Genomic DNA, 18,483 nt, shown 5'->3' on the forward strand with positions numbered 1-18,483 from the left:
CTTTGTCGCGCGACGATCGTTTTTGTCGAATGGTCGGGACAAATTTTCGTCGCGCGACAGAATTTCCGTCGCATTCGCTCGCTTTCGTCGCAAGCGGGAATGGAAAGTTCTGCCGCTGCCGTCTGCGCCGCAGCTCGGAGGTAACCGCGCGATCTGCTCGGGCCGAACGAACGCGCACACTCCCGCACGGCAGCGCCCCAAGCTGCAGCCGGCCGCGTACATCGCTCCCGGCGCCCGCCTGGAGCACGCCCTCGGCACACTAACCAGTATATTTCAGGCACTATAATGGAGGACATATTTTTTGCTTCCGATTAACCTAGTTCTTTGCCCCTGTGTTTTTTAATACGTGAAGTGGTTAGCACGTCGTCCTCACGCAGCTCTGTATCGTCGTAGCATCGCTGATTGTCCGAACGAAGCTTGCAGCTAAGCCAATGCAGTGACCGAAGCTGTGTGTGTGTGTGCATCGCCTCCTGTGTGTTGTGGACGCGTTCGTTTCGCGTTCTGCGGGTGGATAGTGCTTCCCATGGTCTGGATTATCTTTCTCGAACGACGTACGACTCAACCTCGCATAGGGTATGTGTAGTGTGCCTGGCTAAAAGCCTTCTCGCTTGCGCGCCAGAGTTGTGACTTGCTGTTCGTCCACGTAAACCGGGTGTGAGGTGAGTGCCGAATTTACGACGGGCAGGAGGAGGCAACCCATCGTCTGTCAATCGCGGTTCAGACTTGCAACGCATGTTGTGACGTTGCGTTCGTTCGAAACGCATCTCTGGATTGTTTTGAAGTTGAATAAAATGTACGCGTCAAACCCTGGCATTCGGCTCAGGGCGTTCTCTGCGATTGCACCAAAGAAGTGCCACGGGGCTTTCTTTATGGTACGTACTCATGTAACATAAAATCCATGTCGTGCTATGGCCGTGTTGCATTCAATACGAACGGTTAAGCGTTTGTTTACACTTGTTTCGTTTGTCGTAAAATGTCCAACACTCCGGCACTCCGCTGGCAGATCAGCGGGCGAGCCGATGCTGAGCAGACGACTCATCTCTTTGCCGGAAGTGCGTGAAAAAGCCGCCCAATAGCAGGATGTCTAGCTCATGACGAACATATGGGAATCGATGATGTAGACATGTGAAGATGGCGGCGTCCAAAAACACGAAGGGAAGGGTGAGAAAAAAGCGACAAACTTTGCAACAAAAGTGTGAGCTTTCCGCTGCGCGTAAAAGAGTAATACTTGGCACAGATGATGTTGACGACCCTATCTAACGATTGCGCTAGTTCATTTAGTGTGCTCAAAATGCCTTTCAGGGCCCCTTGAAGGCATCTGCGCATCATGTCGAAACGGAGACGCCTATTGAGTGCACGGGAACCGTCTCCGCTGCTTCTGCAGCTCGAAATCGACGCCGAGGACAGCAGCTCAGACGACGACGACTCGCACGTTTATGCGACAAAGTTCGCCGAACTGTTAGCTGCACCGCTTCCTGTGTTATCAGTGCAGGCATACGTTTGCAACTTTGGCTTGGAGCTAACGCGTCCGATCTGGAGGCCGCCATTTGTTGAAACACCTTGGCCGGCCTGGCTGTTTGCAGTTGCCGTGTTGGCCGCGCCGCGGCGCCACGGTCGCGTGCTGCTCTAAGATCGGGTACGTGTTCAGTTGGGGAGCAGTGACTCTTGCTCGGATTGAGGGAAGCGGCACATCGGTGTACTCTGAGGCGGAGTATCAGAGCGACCACCCAAATACAGCATAAATGACTAAGCATGACTTGGCGGATTTGGGTTGTTTTCAAGGAACACAGCTCACTCAGACTGGATCAACGTGACATGAAAAGGTCTCCTCCTAATGCTTTCTCCCTATCCTTGATTGTGGCCCTCAACGTTTTTCTTAAGACTTTTTGTGCTAGCCTAATCTAGCGTAATACAGTAGACTCTCAATAAACGGAACTTCAAGGGACCGAAGAAATTAGTTCCGTAACAGGAGTTCCGTTTACTGAGATAGATGTGTAAAAGTGCACATTTGTGTGCGTAGCACTCCATACCATTTCATGGAACTCTAAGCACTAGGAGGTGAATGTAGCTGATAGTTTTTTAGAAAGCAAGAAAACTAAAAAAACGTCTAGGCACAGCGTTCACAAAGTTGATTTGGCAACAATTAGTCGCTGTGCACTACAAAATACGTCAATTATTTTTGTTTGAGTCCTTGAAACTGCATCTTCATGGAGGTTAGAGGCCTCAACTTCGCGAGTAGTATTACGAGCCACCAAATGTAGAATACGGCAACGCGGTAATGAAGCACGAATAGCCCCACGATGGCACAAACAAGGCAGAAGGAGCTGAACCCTGTAACCTGAGCGTCCTGAATCGAGACCAAACGACTGGAACAAGAACTGCGATGTTGCATTCGTTGCGCTAACACGGCTGACCACTAATGAGACGAGGCTTACGAGGCCAACGAGGTCAAAAAAAACATAGGAAGAAAAACAAAAACAAAAACTAAACAGCCGGAAGCGTAAAAAGCTGATTCTCACCCCGATGGGTTTCACAAGAAGTTCTATTTCTAGTTCCGTTTACACGGTGGCGCGGAAATTTTAGTTCCGATTACCAAGAGTCTTTTTTGCGTTATCTGAATACAAAACCAACCAACTTACAGGCGACTGTTCCGCTTAACTCTTTCACGAAGCCGCCATAGGCAATCGGAAGCCGGCGTCCGATGATTTTAAATCTCCCGCAAAATCTGAAACCCCGCGCTCCACAGACAACTATCGCCATCTGGTGTGTTAATTGGCAACTTCTCTTTGAATTTCGGTTTCGTTTGTTTGTGTCTCGTGTGGTGGTGGTGAGCAAGAGAAATTTGAACCGACGGTAGAGGGGAGGAGGAGGAAAAATGGCGTCGGGTTCGTGCCGCGCACCGCAGAGTTGGACTGCTGTAGCAAGCACTTCGGCAGCTCCTGCTGTCGATTTTTCTGATTCCAGCAGCAGTGAGGGGTCAAGCAATGTTGTGGGATCTTCAGATTTCAGTTAGGACGAAGAAGCTCCGGTTCAAGTGCCTCGCACTTCAACAACCGCTGGCAGGTAATTTCGTTGCGACTCCGCGCTGTATTTATAAACAAAACGTGCTTCTTATCTGACGACTGCGGTTTTGATTTTGTGTTTAGGGTCTCGAGAACATACGGCCGGGATATTTTGCCAAATGCTGCGCGCTGTATCACGCTATCACCTTCAAGATAACCTGGCGCTCGTGTCACATTAGCGCTGCAGGGTTCAGGTGCGACGCTTGTCGAGAGCGCTCGATTTTTTTTTTGTTTTTTACCACCGAACTGATAAGGATTTTGTGCGAAGACACAAAAGAGTATACCGTAATTACCCGATTCTAACGTGCACCCAATTTTCCTGACAAAAAACCTAAAAAACTTGCACTTCCGATTGTAACGCGCACGGAACTGTGTGAGCAAGAAAAACGAATGCAAGAGAAACGGGTGATTTATTTCCTGAAGTAATCTCACTCATCTCACTCCTCGTCGCTCTCCGCTGACCACAACATCTCGTCCTTGGTGCCGTCAAGCGCATTCGTGAGGCCAGACTTCTGAACGAACGTTCAACCATGGTCGATTGGATCGTGGCCCACGCCTTGCACGCCCATCCCACGAGCTTCTCCAGAGGTGCATGCTTCAGCCGACCGCTCGTTTTGAACACGTGAGAGCCGCTGCTGCCATTGCTGTTATCAAGCGCGCAAGTGGAACGATTTGACAATTTGTGTGAACGCCGATAGAAAAGCCTAGGCGCCTATGCTTCCTGCGTCTGAAAAATCGTTGCTAAAAGCTTTAGCGCCATCTTGACATGATGATGGCGATGGGTGGGACGAAATTTCCGCTGTTTCGGTTTCAGTTTCGTATCCGATTCTAACGCGCATGCGATTTTTCGACCTATTTTTCCGGAAAAAAAGTGCGCGTTAGAATCGGGTAAGTACGGTACTTGGATGCACATTTTACAGAGACTCACTCACCCTTGAGTGCCCTCGCGGCGTGGCACAGCCGTCAGTTGCGCTAGGTTGACGGGCCCTCAAAAATCCAAACCTTGGTGTACACTGTTGATATATATATTGAATCATAGCCAAGGAACGTAGGAACAATTTGTACATCTTAAAATACCTGAAATAATTTTTAGTATCCGTAAAAGTGCCGATTTGTGTTTTTTGTATACTTTTCTTGGGGGCTTTTTTCTGAATACTTGACGAATAAACTAAGTAATTGTACCTTTAACAAAACTCCAGCTTTGTGTTTGGAAGAGCAATCTATAAGCTACAATTTCATGCATGGCAAGGCTACGTGTGTCCAGTAGCTCAAGAGAAAAAAAACGTTTTGTGGAAGCACTTAAAATCGGCCGTTTTTCCGCCGTAACGAAAGAGTTAAGCGGCAATTCCGTTTAAGCGACTTCCGTTTATCGAGATTCTACTGTACAGTCAAAACTCGACCTAACGAAACCCAATCTTACAAATTTCCCGATCTAATGAATAAATTCTAATTCCCCTGCAGGTGCCTATACAGCTCGATGCTTTTTATGAACTTTAACTAATGAAATAGAGTCAGTGCCATTGCCGATTTAACGAAGTATTCCGGGAAAAAGGCACATTTAAAAGTACAAATTTTAAATGTGTTTTGTCAGAACGCCATGAAGCTCATCACACCATGTCAAAAAAGACATCTAGCTTTGTTTTTACGGAGCACTACTTATAACCTTTTTTACAAAGCTCTACAAGATAATCGTTTTTACGGAGCTCTATGAGACAAACTCAGCAGTCCAGCACACAAAAGGTGTCAGAGGATGCCGACGCCCGAGAAACTGCTCAAGCTACTGTGCCCACTCCACACCAGGTGATGGACGCTATTGCCTTGCTCAGGCGCTTTGCTGGAGCTCACGCAGAAACCGAGGACATGTTGAACACGCATGTGTGCAATGAAAAGCCTGTTCGCTTTATACTAACGAGCTTTATACTAACGAAGCACACAGAGGCGAAAATCCCAGGCTGTTTTGCTAGGAAGTAAGCTCGTTTTCCCCAGAACTCCTAGCGTTTTATTGTTATTATTTTCAGAGCACACTATAAGCACATCGCTAAATTAATGGCCGCCGAGCGCAGCGTCGCCGCAATTACGATGTCATGGTGTACCTGCTGGGATGCACCTCCCTTCACACATCGAATTTGTGGACTCAACTGCTTGTAAAACGGCAGCCCCAATTTCACGAAGTTCCCAATTTAACGAAATAACTTGTGATTCCCGGTATCTTCGTTACATAGGGTTTTAACTGCAGCTTGCTGTCCCAATGTTGCTCACTGATGGGCAATTTTTTTACTTCTGCTTGTAAGCCTGTCAAAGGGTGGGTGGTAGACAATAAACAGCCAGCAGAACCGCCTGTTCCTTCAGTTTAAAGCCTCGCCAAATGTATGCGATTTGATAGCGGACAGCCTCCAACTGCAGTGCTTGTGAGCAGAAGAACTGCTGCGTAGGATGTTCCTCACAGGGAAAGGGGAGAAGACACTGACCGCAGGGCGGGTTCTCCAGGTAGTGCTGGAGCCACTCCTTGGTGGCGGCCGCCTTGGAGATGACGGAGTGCACGCCTAGGGTCGTCAGCTGGGGCTTCACGGCTAGCTGCTCCAGGAAGGTCACCAGCTCCGTGCAGGGCACCCGCCGCATCAGCCCAGCTGGCGAACGTTCCATCACGTACACCACCAGCTCACACCTGCAGCACCACACACACTACCCTTTCACAAGGCGGCACCCAGGGCACTAACTGGAAACGCACACAGTGAAGTTACTCCACTTCTCTTGGCATTGTCAAGAGAAGTCCTCAGAAGAGAAGAGGAGCGCTGGTCAGCGCTAGTGTCACTAGATAAGGTTACAGAGTATCACCACTCTTCTCTCCTATTGTTGCGTACCGCCGCCGTGATGATTGGTCAGCTTGCATCATGTGATGCTTGTTTACACTGCGATGGTTCGTGGGTGCCGCCATTTTGTTGTTGATGCGTTTCCTGTCGGTCAACTGGGGTAGTCTCAGCTCATCCTCCCTGCTGTGCGGCTGCGCACAACTGGCGCCGTTCCGAATGCGAATAAAAGTTAATGCGCTTCGCAGCGTTTCAGCTGCAGAAGTGCGTCCGAAGATGCCAAGTTGCTGCGTCTTTGGCAGCGTTGTTTACAAATGACCTCGTCCAAGTTGCCAGTGAGGCCGCAGAAGCGGCAATCTGGCAACACTGATAAACCACAAAATGGCTGCCTTTGCTCACTTGCGTGCCTCAGCAACGGTACTCTGAATCTTATCTAGCGCCACTAGTCAGCGCTATGCGTGTGTAGCCTCCTTCTCTGTGGTCCAACCTGAGTGCTGTTTTTGCTTTCCAGACAACTGTACCTCATCATTTCTGAGCTGCAATAGCAGTGGAACTGTGTTCACTTGTACAGCCCATTGCAGCACGTGCGGCCGGGCGACCAGATAATGTCACAATGAAAGCCAACGCGGATTACAAAGCTTCGTAGCTGTAATGGTGAATGGAGAGGGTAGCGGTACCTGGGGCCGACTTCTCTAAAATGGCGGCCGTCGTTTTGAAACGAAGGGGTAGCGCCGTGCAAATGCATGTGTTCTGGGGTTGGGGCCATCGCTTTGAGGTGTTCAGCGGGGAGAATCAGCCGCGCAAAAGCACTGTGGCAAGGGCGCGAAGCGACACCCACTGCCCCCCCCCCCGTCGTTTCGCTTGTCGCTTCCTTGCCACAGTGATTTTCTGCGGCTGATTCTCCCCGCTGAACACCTCCAAGCGATGGCCCCAACCCCAGAACACATGCATTTGCACGGCGCTACCTTGATGTTTCAAAATGACGGCCGCCGTTTTAGAGAATTCGGCCCCCGATGAACAAAATTATAGTGGCCAAGGCCGCTGTCATTTCGTTTCGTGCGTAGCAGAATGCCAATCGCGGCGGCCGCGCGTTTTCCTCTGCCGCGGCAGATGCTGCTAGCTTAACATTGATTGGCCAAGCGCTTCTGATGTTACCTGGCTGCACTAGGAAGCGACACTTCCCCTCTTGTCTTGTTCTTGCTGTGCGGTACCAGCACATAAACAGCCGGCAACAACCTTACATGCGTGCCTCGACGGCTGGCAGAAGCATGACATGCCAGTTCACAGATCGAATGAGGAGGTGAAGCCAAAGCAAGTGCAAACCCACATAGCACGCCAGTGTGCTGGATTGTCAACTGTAAGATTTACCACACAAAATGCCAACAAACATCATCCCTTTGCCATAGGAAACTATAGCTGTCATAACGCTGAGCGACACCGTTTCAATCTTTCTCTTTTAACTGCATGAAGTGGGGGGCAGGCATGGGGCAGCCAGACCTGGCAAAACACAGTGTGAATAGGGCCCTTGTGGACAGGATAAGAATAGCCACAAAGACAAAGTAGGCCACCAAATGCAGGCAGGAGATTGGCAACAGTCACTGTGACATCTAGTAATGCGACACATTATCAAGCACAGCACCGAGGACTGGTGCAATGTAGCCCAAGCTAGAGGTTTGATTATTCCACACCCCGAGTTGCACGACAATGCATCTGGTGCAAGCCTCATTTTGTGCCGCACACCCCATGGCAAGCTGCCGCACTGGTCAACAAGCACTCGGTCCATGAACAAACACTTGGCACCAAGCTAGCGGTGTCTCTAACGAAGGACTACCAAAGCTTCTCCTTGTGTTTGCGTTTTGATCTCATGAACTAAGGATTCGTTGCCGCAGAATTAGATGATGACTGTACAAAGCACGTACATGTCTGCTAACCAGGAAGCCCACATTTTAGTCTCAATTTTTCTTGCTGCCTCACCAAAGTTACCTAGTGCCAGTAAGCCTGAGAAACAATACTGAACACAACCAAAGGTAAGCTTCTCAACCTGCAAAAGTCCTCCCTGAGTGCATAATGCTTTACAAGCAAGGCTCCAATTCATTTCCCACAACAGGGTGGCCTTTCCTTGGCCAGCTGAATAGGTTCCCTCAAGAGTTTAGTGCAGGTATTTTTAAGTGCAGCGCACTTTAGAGGCTCGCCTTGTCATCCTAGCTCACAGTAACGCTCGACGTCAAGCGACTGCCAGAATCACGCAGCGCAGCGAGATCACGGACCCAAGCAGAGCCTGGCATACCCGTCATAGGGCGTCCCGCAGAGGCTTCGAAAACCAAGCAGTTTATATAGTACTCATAACCATTCGAAGCTCGTGAACCGCTGGCACTTGCCATGCATCTCCCCGCTGTTTAGTGCAAAGAAAACTGCAGGTACATTTGAGGCAAAATATACGTAATTAAATGGCAGCACCCATGTTCATTTAGTTAGGAACGCTCGTTGGGTTGGTTTTTTGCGATAGTAACTGAAAAAAAAAAAAAGTGGCAGAACAACGCCGGCATGTGTGTGAGGAAAAGCAAGCACAAAAAGAACAGGACTGCCGCTGGCGCAGTTTCAGGCAGGGGGCGCGCGAGCACTGCGGTGGCAGGAAATTTGAATTGCATTGGGTGGTGACAGTGAGCGGATAATGGCACTACAGCCCATTATGACGAATCACTGCTCCACACTTCCAACAGCTTTCACGCTGAGTGGACCAGCTTTAATTTTTCTTCGAAACAAAGACTCGTGAGAAGAACGCGGGAAGGCCACTACTGACTTGTCGGCCGACAGGCTCTTGAGGCCCTCGACGCAGACGCTGTGATTGGACTTGCTGCCTAGAATGCGGTGCAGCCCTTCCACCAGCTGCGGCTGCATCGGCTGCACGTCCACCAGCTTCTTGGCAAACACCAGCGCCACCAGGCCATCCTCCACCTTGGCCTCAGGCAGTCGGCTGTACCCGATGGCCTGTGCACCCACATAGGAAGAAGGGTCAGGTGGGAGCAGGAGCAATAATTCCGTCCTCCCAGGACGCTATGGCCACATAGTACGTGGTTTCTTAATTACAGGGACACTGAAGGCAAATAGCAAGCTGTGCTCAGACGAAAGCTCAAATGCCTCGAAGCCCCCTCAACGTTTATTCAATGGCGATAGATAGTACGTGGTTTCTTAATTAAAGGGACACAGAAGGCAAATAGCAAGCTGTGCTCAGACGAAAGCTCAAATGCCTCGAAGCCCCCTCAACGTTTATTCAATGGCGATAGATAGTACGTGGTTTCTTAATTAAAGGGACACAGAAGGCAAATAGCAAGCTGTGCTCAGACGAAAGCTCAAATGCCTCGAAGCCCCCTCAACGTTTATTCAATGGCGATACATGCTTTAATTGCCGAGAAATTACCAAATGAAAAACGCATCTTACTCCTCCCTCCATTTCATTACATTTCCCGTGATGTCAATGGTTGCCGGAAGCAACTGAGAAAGCGGTGTGGTCTAGCAGGAAAAGTGAAACCTACCGAGCGAACCATGGCGCCCGCAGGAGACACTGGTCGTGCACTCGGTGCATACGACAAAGCAACTTGTCCGCCCCACACTTCCGTTACCTGCCGCTCTCTGTGCACCAATCTTGGTGCCGTATGGGACGAGAGATGCTCGTTAAACAATGTGAATGTGCCTCACGGCCTTTTAATTTACCCACAAAACGTCTAGAGGAGAGCACAACCACAGTGAGAGTGGCGACAGGGGGCCCTCTTTTGATTTGCATTCTTGTTATGGATACAGCCAAATCTTGGTACAGTTGAACCCCTTTATAAGAGACACGTACCGGGGAGCAGTTTCTGTCTCTTATACGAGATGTCTCTTATAAGCAGGGTACCATGTTTTCACTTACTAATCAGACCCTAGTTCAATGTGGGCACCGTATAACTAAAATAAGCTCAAAAGAACGCTACAGCATGTTTCAGAACATTCATTCTAATTTATGTTTGGCCCCCAGAATTTGTGAAACAGTTCTGAATCTTTGTGTGCTTCATGACTATTTGCACTGTTTTTTACAACCGATTCTACAAGCTTTTTTTCCTTTCTCTGTTTGTGGAAGATGAATCGTAGATGTTGAGTTCACAAGCCTGATGAATAGCCAGAGCGCACAGCTTCTTCCGCTGTGTGCTGAGGCTATTCATTATGCTTGCAGGACTCAACGTCTGCAGTGCTTCTTGATTGGGAGCTACGCGAGTAGGAGAGCCCGCATGTGTGATCGCGCTCCATCCAATGAATGGCAGTAAGCTTCAACAACTTCTGTCAGTTGCATTTTCATTGGCAGGGCTTCTCATTGTCATTTCATAGCTTACTGAACCACTTTGTGTTTGCTGAAGTTATAATAAATAGCGACTGCACCTGTCTGTCGTCCACCTGTGTTTCCACAATGGAAGCAACTGCAATTAGTGACTGGTGGCACTGCATCTGAAGTCAAAATGTCTGTTACAAGCGAGATTATTGATTAAACTTCAAGGATGACTTGTCCCTTATAACCAATCTTCTACATCCAATGTCTGTTATAAAAGAGGTCGATTTAATGGGAAAGATAGGGCAGCCAACCATGTGGGTGAATAGTGTCTCTTATACCCATTTGTCTCTTACATCAGTGTCTCTTATAACGAGGTTCAGCTGTACAACGAACACCACATTAACGAACTTTTCAGATTAACGAGCATTTAAGAAATCCCACGCCGACTGCTTATAGTTTTAAGTAAATTATTTCACTACTACGTACTTCAGAATAGTGAATTTTTCAAAATAACGATCGTTTTACTTAGTTCCATGCCATGTTAACAATGCCTCAGTACTACGAACTCATGTTTTCAAAGCCGGCGATTCTTAGATTTCCGCTAAACAATCGTGGCAACCGGAGCCGTATGCCAGCAGACGACATGGCAAAGCGCAGTGCAGAAGAGGACGTCTTGCAACTCGCTCCGGGAAATGCGCGAGCCGATGCGAGAGAGAGAAAAAGAAGGCGAGGTGAAAAAAAATGCAGCATGGGTGGCCTCCAGTGTCCAGAAAGCCGCGGCCGCGCTATTCGCGCCCCAAGTTTTTCTACGTTCCGCCGCTCCTCGGGTGGCTTGCTGGATCTTCACGGACATCAGCGGAGCTGACAACAGAGGACATTCTCCAGAGCGTGAGCGTTCAGCATGAAGAAGGCAGCGAGGACGGCATGAACGATGACGCTTTTGAGGGTGTCGAGGGAGCACTCAAAGACTGCGACGAGCACGTGACGACTGCAGATGTGCTGGGCAGCGTACAAAAACTCCGCACATTTCCAGGGAAAAACCGCACGGCCACCGAGTCAGTCCACAGGAATATGGAAGAGTTGGAGTCCGTGTGCTAGGAAGCTTGTGCTGCACACACCAGAAGAAAATGGCCAACTACTTTAAATAAACAGTGCATTGTTTCATGATAACTTGTGCATTTTTTTGTGAAAAATGACTTCAAGGATGCACTGCTGTACAGGTAGGTCGTTTTAGGCATTGAAATATTTTTTGTCTTAACTACTGCGATTTTCGCTACAACGACCTTTCAGAATAACGAACAAATTTCCGCGGTCCCCTGAAGTTCGTTATACTGAGATTCCACTGTAGTCAGGATTTAGTCGCTTCGATGCACTCAGCTGAACAACGTGGCGCCATCTGTTAGTTTAACCTGTAACAGCATGCAACGCTAAATTTTTTTCCGTTGCGATATAGTAGTGCTTATTGTGCCATCTGTTAAATGCTTTCCGAAGCAAGTTGCTTATTAGCCCATCTGCCAGAAGTATTCCAAGAGCTTTTACGAGCGCCCAAACCACTACTAACAAACGCCTTGGCACCAGTATGGAATGAAAAATGTGCATGATACAAATATCATTTTACCTAAGTACGCACCATAGTGGAAGCATAGCAGCACACATAGCCCTGAGCCAGAAGACCCAGATTGACAAGCGCATTTTATTCAACTTCAAGACAATCAAGAAATGGTTTCGAATAAACACATCCTCACGGCATGCGCTTTGAGACCGAAGTGCGAAATCAACAGTTGGTCGATTGCCTCCTGCTCGTAATAAGAATAGCCCTGGCTTCTTGCGATTTACGGGGGCGAACAAGTCATTTCACTCCGGCGCAATCAGAGAATTAAAAAAAAAAAAAAAAAAAAAAAAAAAAAAAAAAAAAAAAAAAAGACGCACACTTTACATCCCTGGTGCAGGGTTGAATAGTCGCTAGTGATAATCCCAACATAATAAGTACAGTTCCACCCACAGGAGCATGCTGTCGAATTTCATCGCAAAGCGAACGCGACCACAACACACACAGCTTGGCCACTGCCGGCCCGGGTGCAAAAACTTCGGTTCGGGCAGACAGCCCTAAGTGAGGGAGGAAGGCAAAAACTTGTTCCTTCGAACGCAAATTACCATCCACAGAAGAGTGGAACCGCGGAAGGCCAAAGCACTACTTGCCACTATGATGTAAACAAGGAGATAACAGACATTTGACTTCAATGAACCTGCAATAACCATCGCAACCGCCACCGACGCCACGGCTTGGCAGCTTGCAGACATCGGTACGGCTTGAATTATACCTGCACATTAGTAATTGTTTATGACTTATGAAAGTGAGCACGCAAAGAAAGATTCCGTGTGTTTCTTTAAAAGCTGGTGTGCGCGGTTCTCATTCTGTTTTTTGGCACGTGACTTTTGGCGCATCCAGTCAGGCGCCATTGACGTCATCTTTGCTGGGCGTCTGATAGTTTCATTTCTTTTTATTATTTATGCGATTATTTTCTGGTATGCTTGTTTTCTGCGGGTGCTACTCTATCTTTTTAGAGAAACTTCAAATTTGTCTTTAGTGTCTGTTTAAAGGGCCCATGAACACAAAATACAACAAGGTCCAGTTTGAGGGAACTAGCCTGTGATAAAACCAGGGGCGGTATTCTCGTAACTGTCCCTTTTGAAAACGTCCCTTTTGCGTCCCTTTCATCGTGACGTACTTCCGGTTAAGCAGTGGACCTTTGATTCAAATACCGTAGCTGTTCTTGCAAACGCATTTTAAAGAACTGAGACCGTATCAGAGTATCTTTTATGTGTTTATTGCTCCGCGAGCGAACCGACAATAAGGCGACGAAAAATCGTCTGCTCCAAATCGTCTGCTCCGAGTAGCCGTGGCTCATAGCTCCGCCGTGCTTGCATGGCGTCCCATCCGGGTGTTCGCTTTTAGCCAATCAGGGCTCGCTCAAAAGGGACACTTTTGAAAGGGACACAAAAGGGACAAAACACGGGAATACCGCCCCTGCTCAATACCAGCCACGTAAGACGCCTTTTTAAACTAAGAAAATGCAATAAATATTGAAAAACTTTCAATTTTTGCGCTGCAGTGACGTTACTGTCAGCGGGAGTGACTAAATATGGGTAAGTATTATAAACACACTTATCAGTGTGGCAAGTGCAGTGATATGATCACATGGTACTACAGGCTCCACTACAATCATTCAGCCATGTTTCTTGGCTTATGCCAGCAGCCACCATCTGCACAATCAAGGATCTGTGACATCACAAAGAAATCGTCGGAGAGTGGCTGGCCCGTCATCCCTGGTTCATTGGTTTTCTTCAATATTCCAATTATTTGTGTGAATTTCGGAATAAAATTGGTGTGCCACTGTTATCACAACAACAAAGTAGTCTTTTTAACCTTTTGATGCCCAGTGTTGCTCAGGAGCAACAGCTCAAACAATATTTTTTGCTCTTGCACTTTGTGGTTGTTTCAACATTTAACGCCATCTATAGCCAGACAAAGGATCCCGACCTTCAAAAATTAAAGAAGAGAGGGCAGCATGCACTTCTGTGTGCTAACAAAAATATTGTTTACGCGTGTCAACTCGCATCGAGCACGGGTGGCTCAATGGGCTAGTGACAGGTAACCAAAATTGTGCAATTTTATTGTTATTACAAACGATAGCAATACAAACCTTACGTTACTGCCTTCACTTGAACCACAAATCATGGTGATCAAGGTAGCTCTCTTCTTCAGCTGATACATGGGCAGCCAGTGCCCAGTGTTTCCTAGTGTGTCTTGCCTAGCATCCGTCCTAATGAACCAAATTTTTTTCTGACTTCATATTTGTGATGTGGGAAGTCCTTTTAGATCATAAAAAACTTCTCACGCACTTAAGCAAAATAATAAAGTTTTGGGCATCAAAGGGTTAATTAACCAAACTTGTATTTTGCCTTCGGCAGCCTTCGAGCAGTAAGCCATGCCCAAGTGAACCACGACCCCACCTTGAAGCGGCAGAAGGGATTCTCGGTGGTGAACTCGACGGGAGCGGCCGTGGCCGAGAAGTAGCCCTTGCCCGTGCCCCAGAAGGCCTGCAGCTGGTTCCACTTGGCCAGGATGGTGTCGCGCTCGTCGTTGAACACCGTCGGCAGGGAGAGCGCCGCGCCCAGGTTGGCAATGTTGCTGGCAGAGGCCGCGGCAGCGGCCCCCGGCGCAGCGGCACCGGCAAACGACGGCGCCGCGCTGGTTCCAAAGCCCGTCGAGAACAGCGAGCTGCCCCCAAATGGCGTGCTCTGGGTCGTGGTCGTGCTGGCACCGAACCCTGGCAATAGGCAAGGACACACACACACATGCGGCATTCATTTTGTCAATGGAATTCTACGGCACTTTCTCGAGGAAGCCAATCCCCCGAAAAAGGAATTACAAGCTATGTGCACATGCTATGCCCATTGATATTCTTTGAGCTGAACGCAGATGAGAGAAAATGCTTGCAAACATTGTTTAAATGTGTAGGATACAATGGCAACAGTGCACGAAGAACAATGTTGCCAGGACGAGTTACAAATTTTTCAAAGGGGGCTGAAAATAAACACCACATACGGAAAAGTTACGCTCTTTTTCACATTTCCTGAAAGGTTGGGATACTGAAAATACTGCAATTCTACACGTAAAGAGGTAACCCCGTGGAGCTTGCCAAGGCAGCCACATAGAGTGACAGCACGAGCGACAGAGAAACGAGATGTCAATGTTCCCACTGCACAAGTAGGACTACGAATACGATTTTCAAAGTATGCATGGCTGCAAGGCTTATTTATGGATGCATTTATCGGAACAGAGCGAAATAAACATTGCAGAAAGCCGATGGTCGTACTTGTGTATGATACACTCTACTGCTTGCCCTTTCTTGTTCTCTTGCTAAGCTGAAAGTTGCATCCCTTAAAGTGGCTCTTCTATTGGCTAGTTGCTCAGGCCCCTTCCCGGCAATGAGTGGTGCTTTCTGTTGAGCCAAAACCACGAGAAGCGGTGAGCGATTACCTCCGTGGCAAAAAGTAGGCTGCCACGCGTTGCTTGCCTTTTGCTTGCAAAAACCGTTCCAGATGGTTAGCACTTCAGGCCCCAACTCACAAAGCACATATTAGCTTACAGCAGACGCTCATGGATAGAAAATGCTAAACTAACATTGGGGGCCAAACTACTGCAATTGCACGTGTACAACACCCTGACTCACAAAGCCCGTTTCCGCTCACATGAAAATTCTAAATTATGAATGCCAAAGGCATATAGCAGGCCTTTATGCCAAGGCAAGCCTCAGATGAGCCAAGCCAAGTCGCTGGGATTAGTTTATTACTACAAGCCTGCCCTGAACAGATGATCTGTGTGAGCATGCAAAGAGGAAAACATTTGCCTCCTTCACGACATCGTTCTTCAATGCGATTAGCCCAGAGGAGTTACTTTAGCGTGAGATGATTTAATCTGACACCACTGCAAAAAAAAAATATTATTTTAAACAAACAAGCAAATATACTACGTCTCCCTGGGTTATTTGTGCATTTGTTTGTTTTTTCTTCCATACAGTAAAACATGTGACAATGACTTTTTGCTGCAAAAAAAAAAAAAAAGCAACAAAGAGAAAACACACATCTTGATTCCTCACAGGATGGAGCAACTTACCAGAAAGCCTCCTATTTTTGCCCACAACTTGAGCCCTCACCTCCAAAGGAGAAACCAGTGCCGGCCGTAGTTGAAGGCGCGCCAAACGAGAAGGTCGGCGCTGTCGTTGGTGCTTTGAAGGTACTCCCGAAACTGAATGCGGGTGCCGTGGACGTTGTCTGTGCACCGAATCCTCCAAAGCCAGTGCCTGCTGCTGCTGGCTGACCAAAGCCAAAACCTGGAGTGGCCGTCGTGGCAGTTGGCTGGCCAAATCCAAAGCCTGGGGCGGTCGTTGTGGCAGCCGGCTGGCCAAAGCCAAAAGCCGTGGCCGCTGTAGTGGCGGCTGGTTGGCCAAACGTGAATCCAGGCGTCGTGGTTGGGGCTCCGGGCTGACCAAATGCGAATCCGGAAGCTGTCGTCGCAGTTGGCTGGCCAAACATGAATCCGGTGGTCGTTGCAGCAGGTTGCTGGCCAAAACCAAATGAGGGTGCTGCTGCTGGCTGGCCAAACGCAGTCCCTGCGCCGCCGGCGAGAGTGGTTGTAGGTTGCCCAAATGTCAAGTTGAACCCTGTCTGTGGGGCGGTACTTGTCGCCTGAGGGGCGCCGAATCCAAACCCTGGAAACAGCGAGTTCGTCGCAGAATTAATGAAGCCGCTCCCAGTGACTTGAGAGGCGATGGTGCGGCTGTGCCAAGCACATTTTGCGTTCAGTTTTTAACTACTAGTGCTAAACCAACGCCAATTTGGCACGGCGCAGATGGGCAACGTTGAGCATTGTTTTTATTACGATTCTTGCGATCTGGTAATCGTTTTAAACAGCGTACCTGACACGGGAACAAGGCCGTACTTAGGATGCAATAACACAAGAAAGTATTGTCGTCAGCCATTCGTATTGAAACTCGTTTTTTTTTTTTTAACTTTCTCGTACCATGAGAACAAGACAGCATTTATGCTACTAGATAGAAATCGATGTCTAGAATTTGAAAAAGACTTCGAATAAACACATTTGAATAGAGAACTGGAACGTGCATCTCTTGGAGGGGTTATAATAATGCCTTGATCTGTGTAACTGTTGCGGGTTACATGGGACGCTTTGAAACCAAGAAATCCAACGGTTCTAAAGCAGCTACCATACCAGGTGCTCACCTGTGCTGCCGGTTCCAAACGTTGGGGCTGTCGTGGTGGCGGCTCCGGCACCAAACAGTCCCGTAGTTCTTGCCTGGTTATTGAAGCTGAAGCCAGACATTTTTTCTAGATTTCGACCTCCGGTGGCACTCCAAGCGAACGCAACGAGAGGAATGAACCACCACAGTAACGTTCAATTAATATTTTGGTTAAAGGATGGTTAAAAGCCTTTGCCGCGAGCGCGCAAGAGCACCATGCCAGATATTTAAGCCAAAGTCGCTAAAAAACGCACAAGTCAGAGCGTCAGCCAAGACAAGTTTTTTTTTTTTTCCTTTAAAATGCTTTCAAATGAAATAACATTTATTCTGAAAAACTTTCTAATTCTAAAGTTTAAGACTAAAAATAAAACTTTTATGGTTTAAATGTAACGTTGCATCACCGTATGCTGTATATTCAATCAATTCTAGACAAAACCAGAAGCCAAACCACGGCCGCAAGAACAACCAATGGGATTAGTTCTGGTTTGAACTGGACGCGCTAAACAGCTGTCGGCTGCTATGAAGAGCGCTACGCTGGGCTGTGGGAAGCACTGGGCGACAGCAGTAGTCGCCGCATTGAATCAAGAAACAGTAATAACGTTTTTTTGTTTCCTGCATAGGTAGTACAGTGTTTGGGGGTGATTTTTTTCATGGCATTTATTTTTCTATTAGTGATCAGGCGCACGCACGCCTTTTTGTTTCGGGTCCACTGATCTCGCTTTTGACAGTTAATTGAGCAGGCAGTGCATATTTGCAGAAACTTAGGGTAACATGAGTTCTGCTTTGTTAAGTGCAATAATTCTACCGAAGTTAAGCGTGCACAAATATTTCTGCAGGCGCAATGAATTCTGTTATGGTATTTTATATGAAAACTTTCGTTTAAGTTTCACATTAATTTCACGCAATTCGATGGTAAAAGAAATATGTCATGTGCTAGTTAATCAACTAGGAGTCGTTTTGTATTTATGTTACTGTAAATAAGTTGTGCGTCATTTTAAAGTAACGTAAACTTATTTTTCTCTCATTTGTCGAGCAGCGTATGCATGCACGCAGGCATGCACTGCGCAGGAATTTGATCTTTTCAATTCCTGACATTGTTTGTGTGAAACAGAAAATATAAGGCGCCGACGTAATAACTGTATCAGGTATACTAGCTAGAGTTTTTTCGCCATTGAGTGCTACGTAATGTCTGAGAGTAAGTGCACTATTTTGTATAAAAATGAGCAACCACACAAGACCCATCAAAGACCTAATTCTCACCATCCGCCTGTCAACGCACGTACGAGCATCTAATGCCTTACACCTCGACGCAAAAAGAACGTTCTCGCTGCTTTGATTTTATTTGTGTTCTGGAGAAAATAATTCAAGAAAAAGCAGGGCTTTGCGGTGAATTTGCAGACTCCGGTGAAATGATGAAACGGCAACACGAGAGCACCGGTGCTAGATATTCGCCTCGTTCCTACGTTTTTTCGCAACTCGCGAAACTTTATTGA

General features: G+C 47.6%; 1 protein-coding gene across 1 annotated transcript in view; it reads right to left on the minus strand.

Annotated features, from left to right (window-relative positions):
- Window positions 1–17,234, minus strand: part of Nup54 (nuclear pore complex protein Nup54) — a 35,407-nt gene extending 18,173 nt beyond the window's left edge. The window contains exons 1-5 of the mRNA XM_077703376.1: window positions 16,974–17,234; window positions 15,890–16,444; window positions 14,184–14,500; window positions 8,670–8,857; window positions 5,531–5,727 (exon numbers count right to left, since the gene is read on the minus strand). Coding sequence (XP_077559502.1) covers window positions 5,531–5,727; window positions 8,670–8,857; window positions 14,184–14,500; window positions 15,890–16,444; window positions 16,974–17,073 — 1,357 coding nt within the window. The 5' untranslated portion in view covers window positions 17,074–17,234. The remainder of the gene's footprint in view (window positions 1–5,530; window positions 5,728–8,669; window positions 8,858–14,183; window positions 14,501–15,889; window positions 16,445–16,973) is intronic.
- Window positions 17,235–18,483: the final 1,249 nt, after the last annotated feature.

This window comes from Haemaphysalis longicornis, unplaced genomic scaffold, assembly GCF_048455015.1.
Source record: "Haemaphysalis longicornis isolate Haplotype H1 unplaced genomic scaffold, Haemaphysalis longicornis Haplotype H1 scaffold_3, whole genome shotgun sequence".
Lineage (NCBI taxonomy): Eukaryota > Metazoa > Arthropoda > Arachnida > Ixodida > Ixodidae > Haemaphysalis > Haemaphysalis longicornis.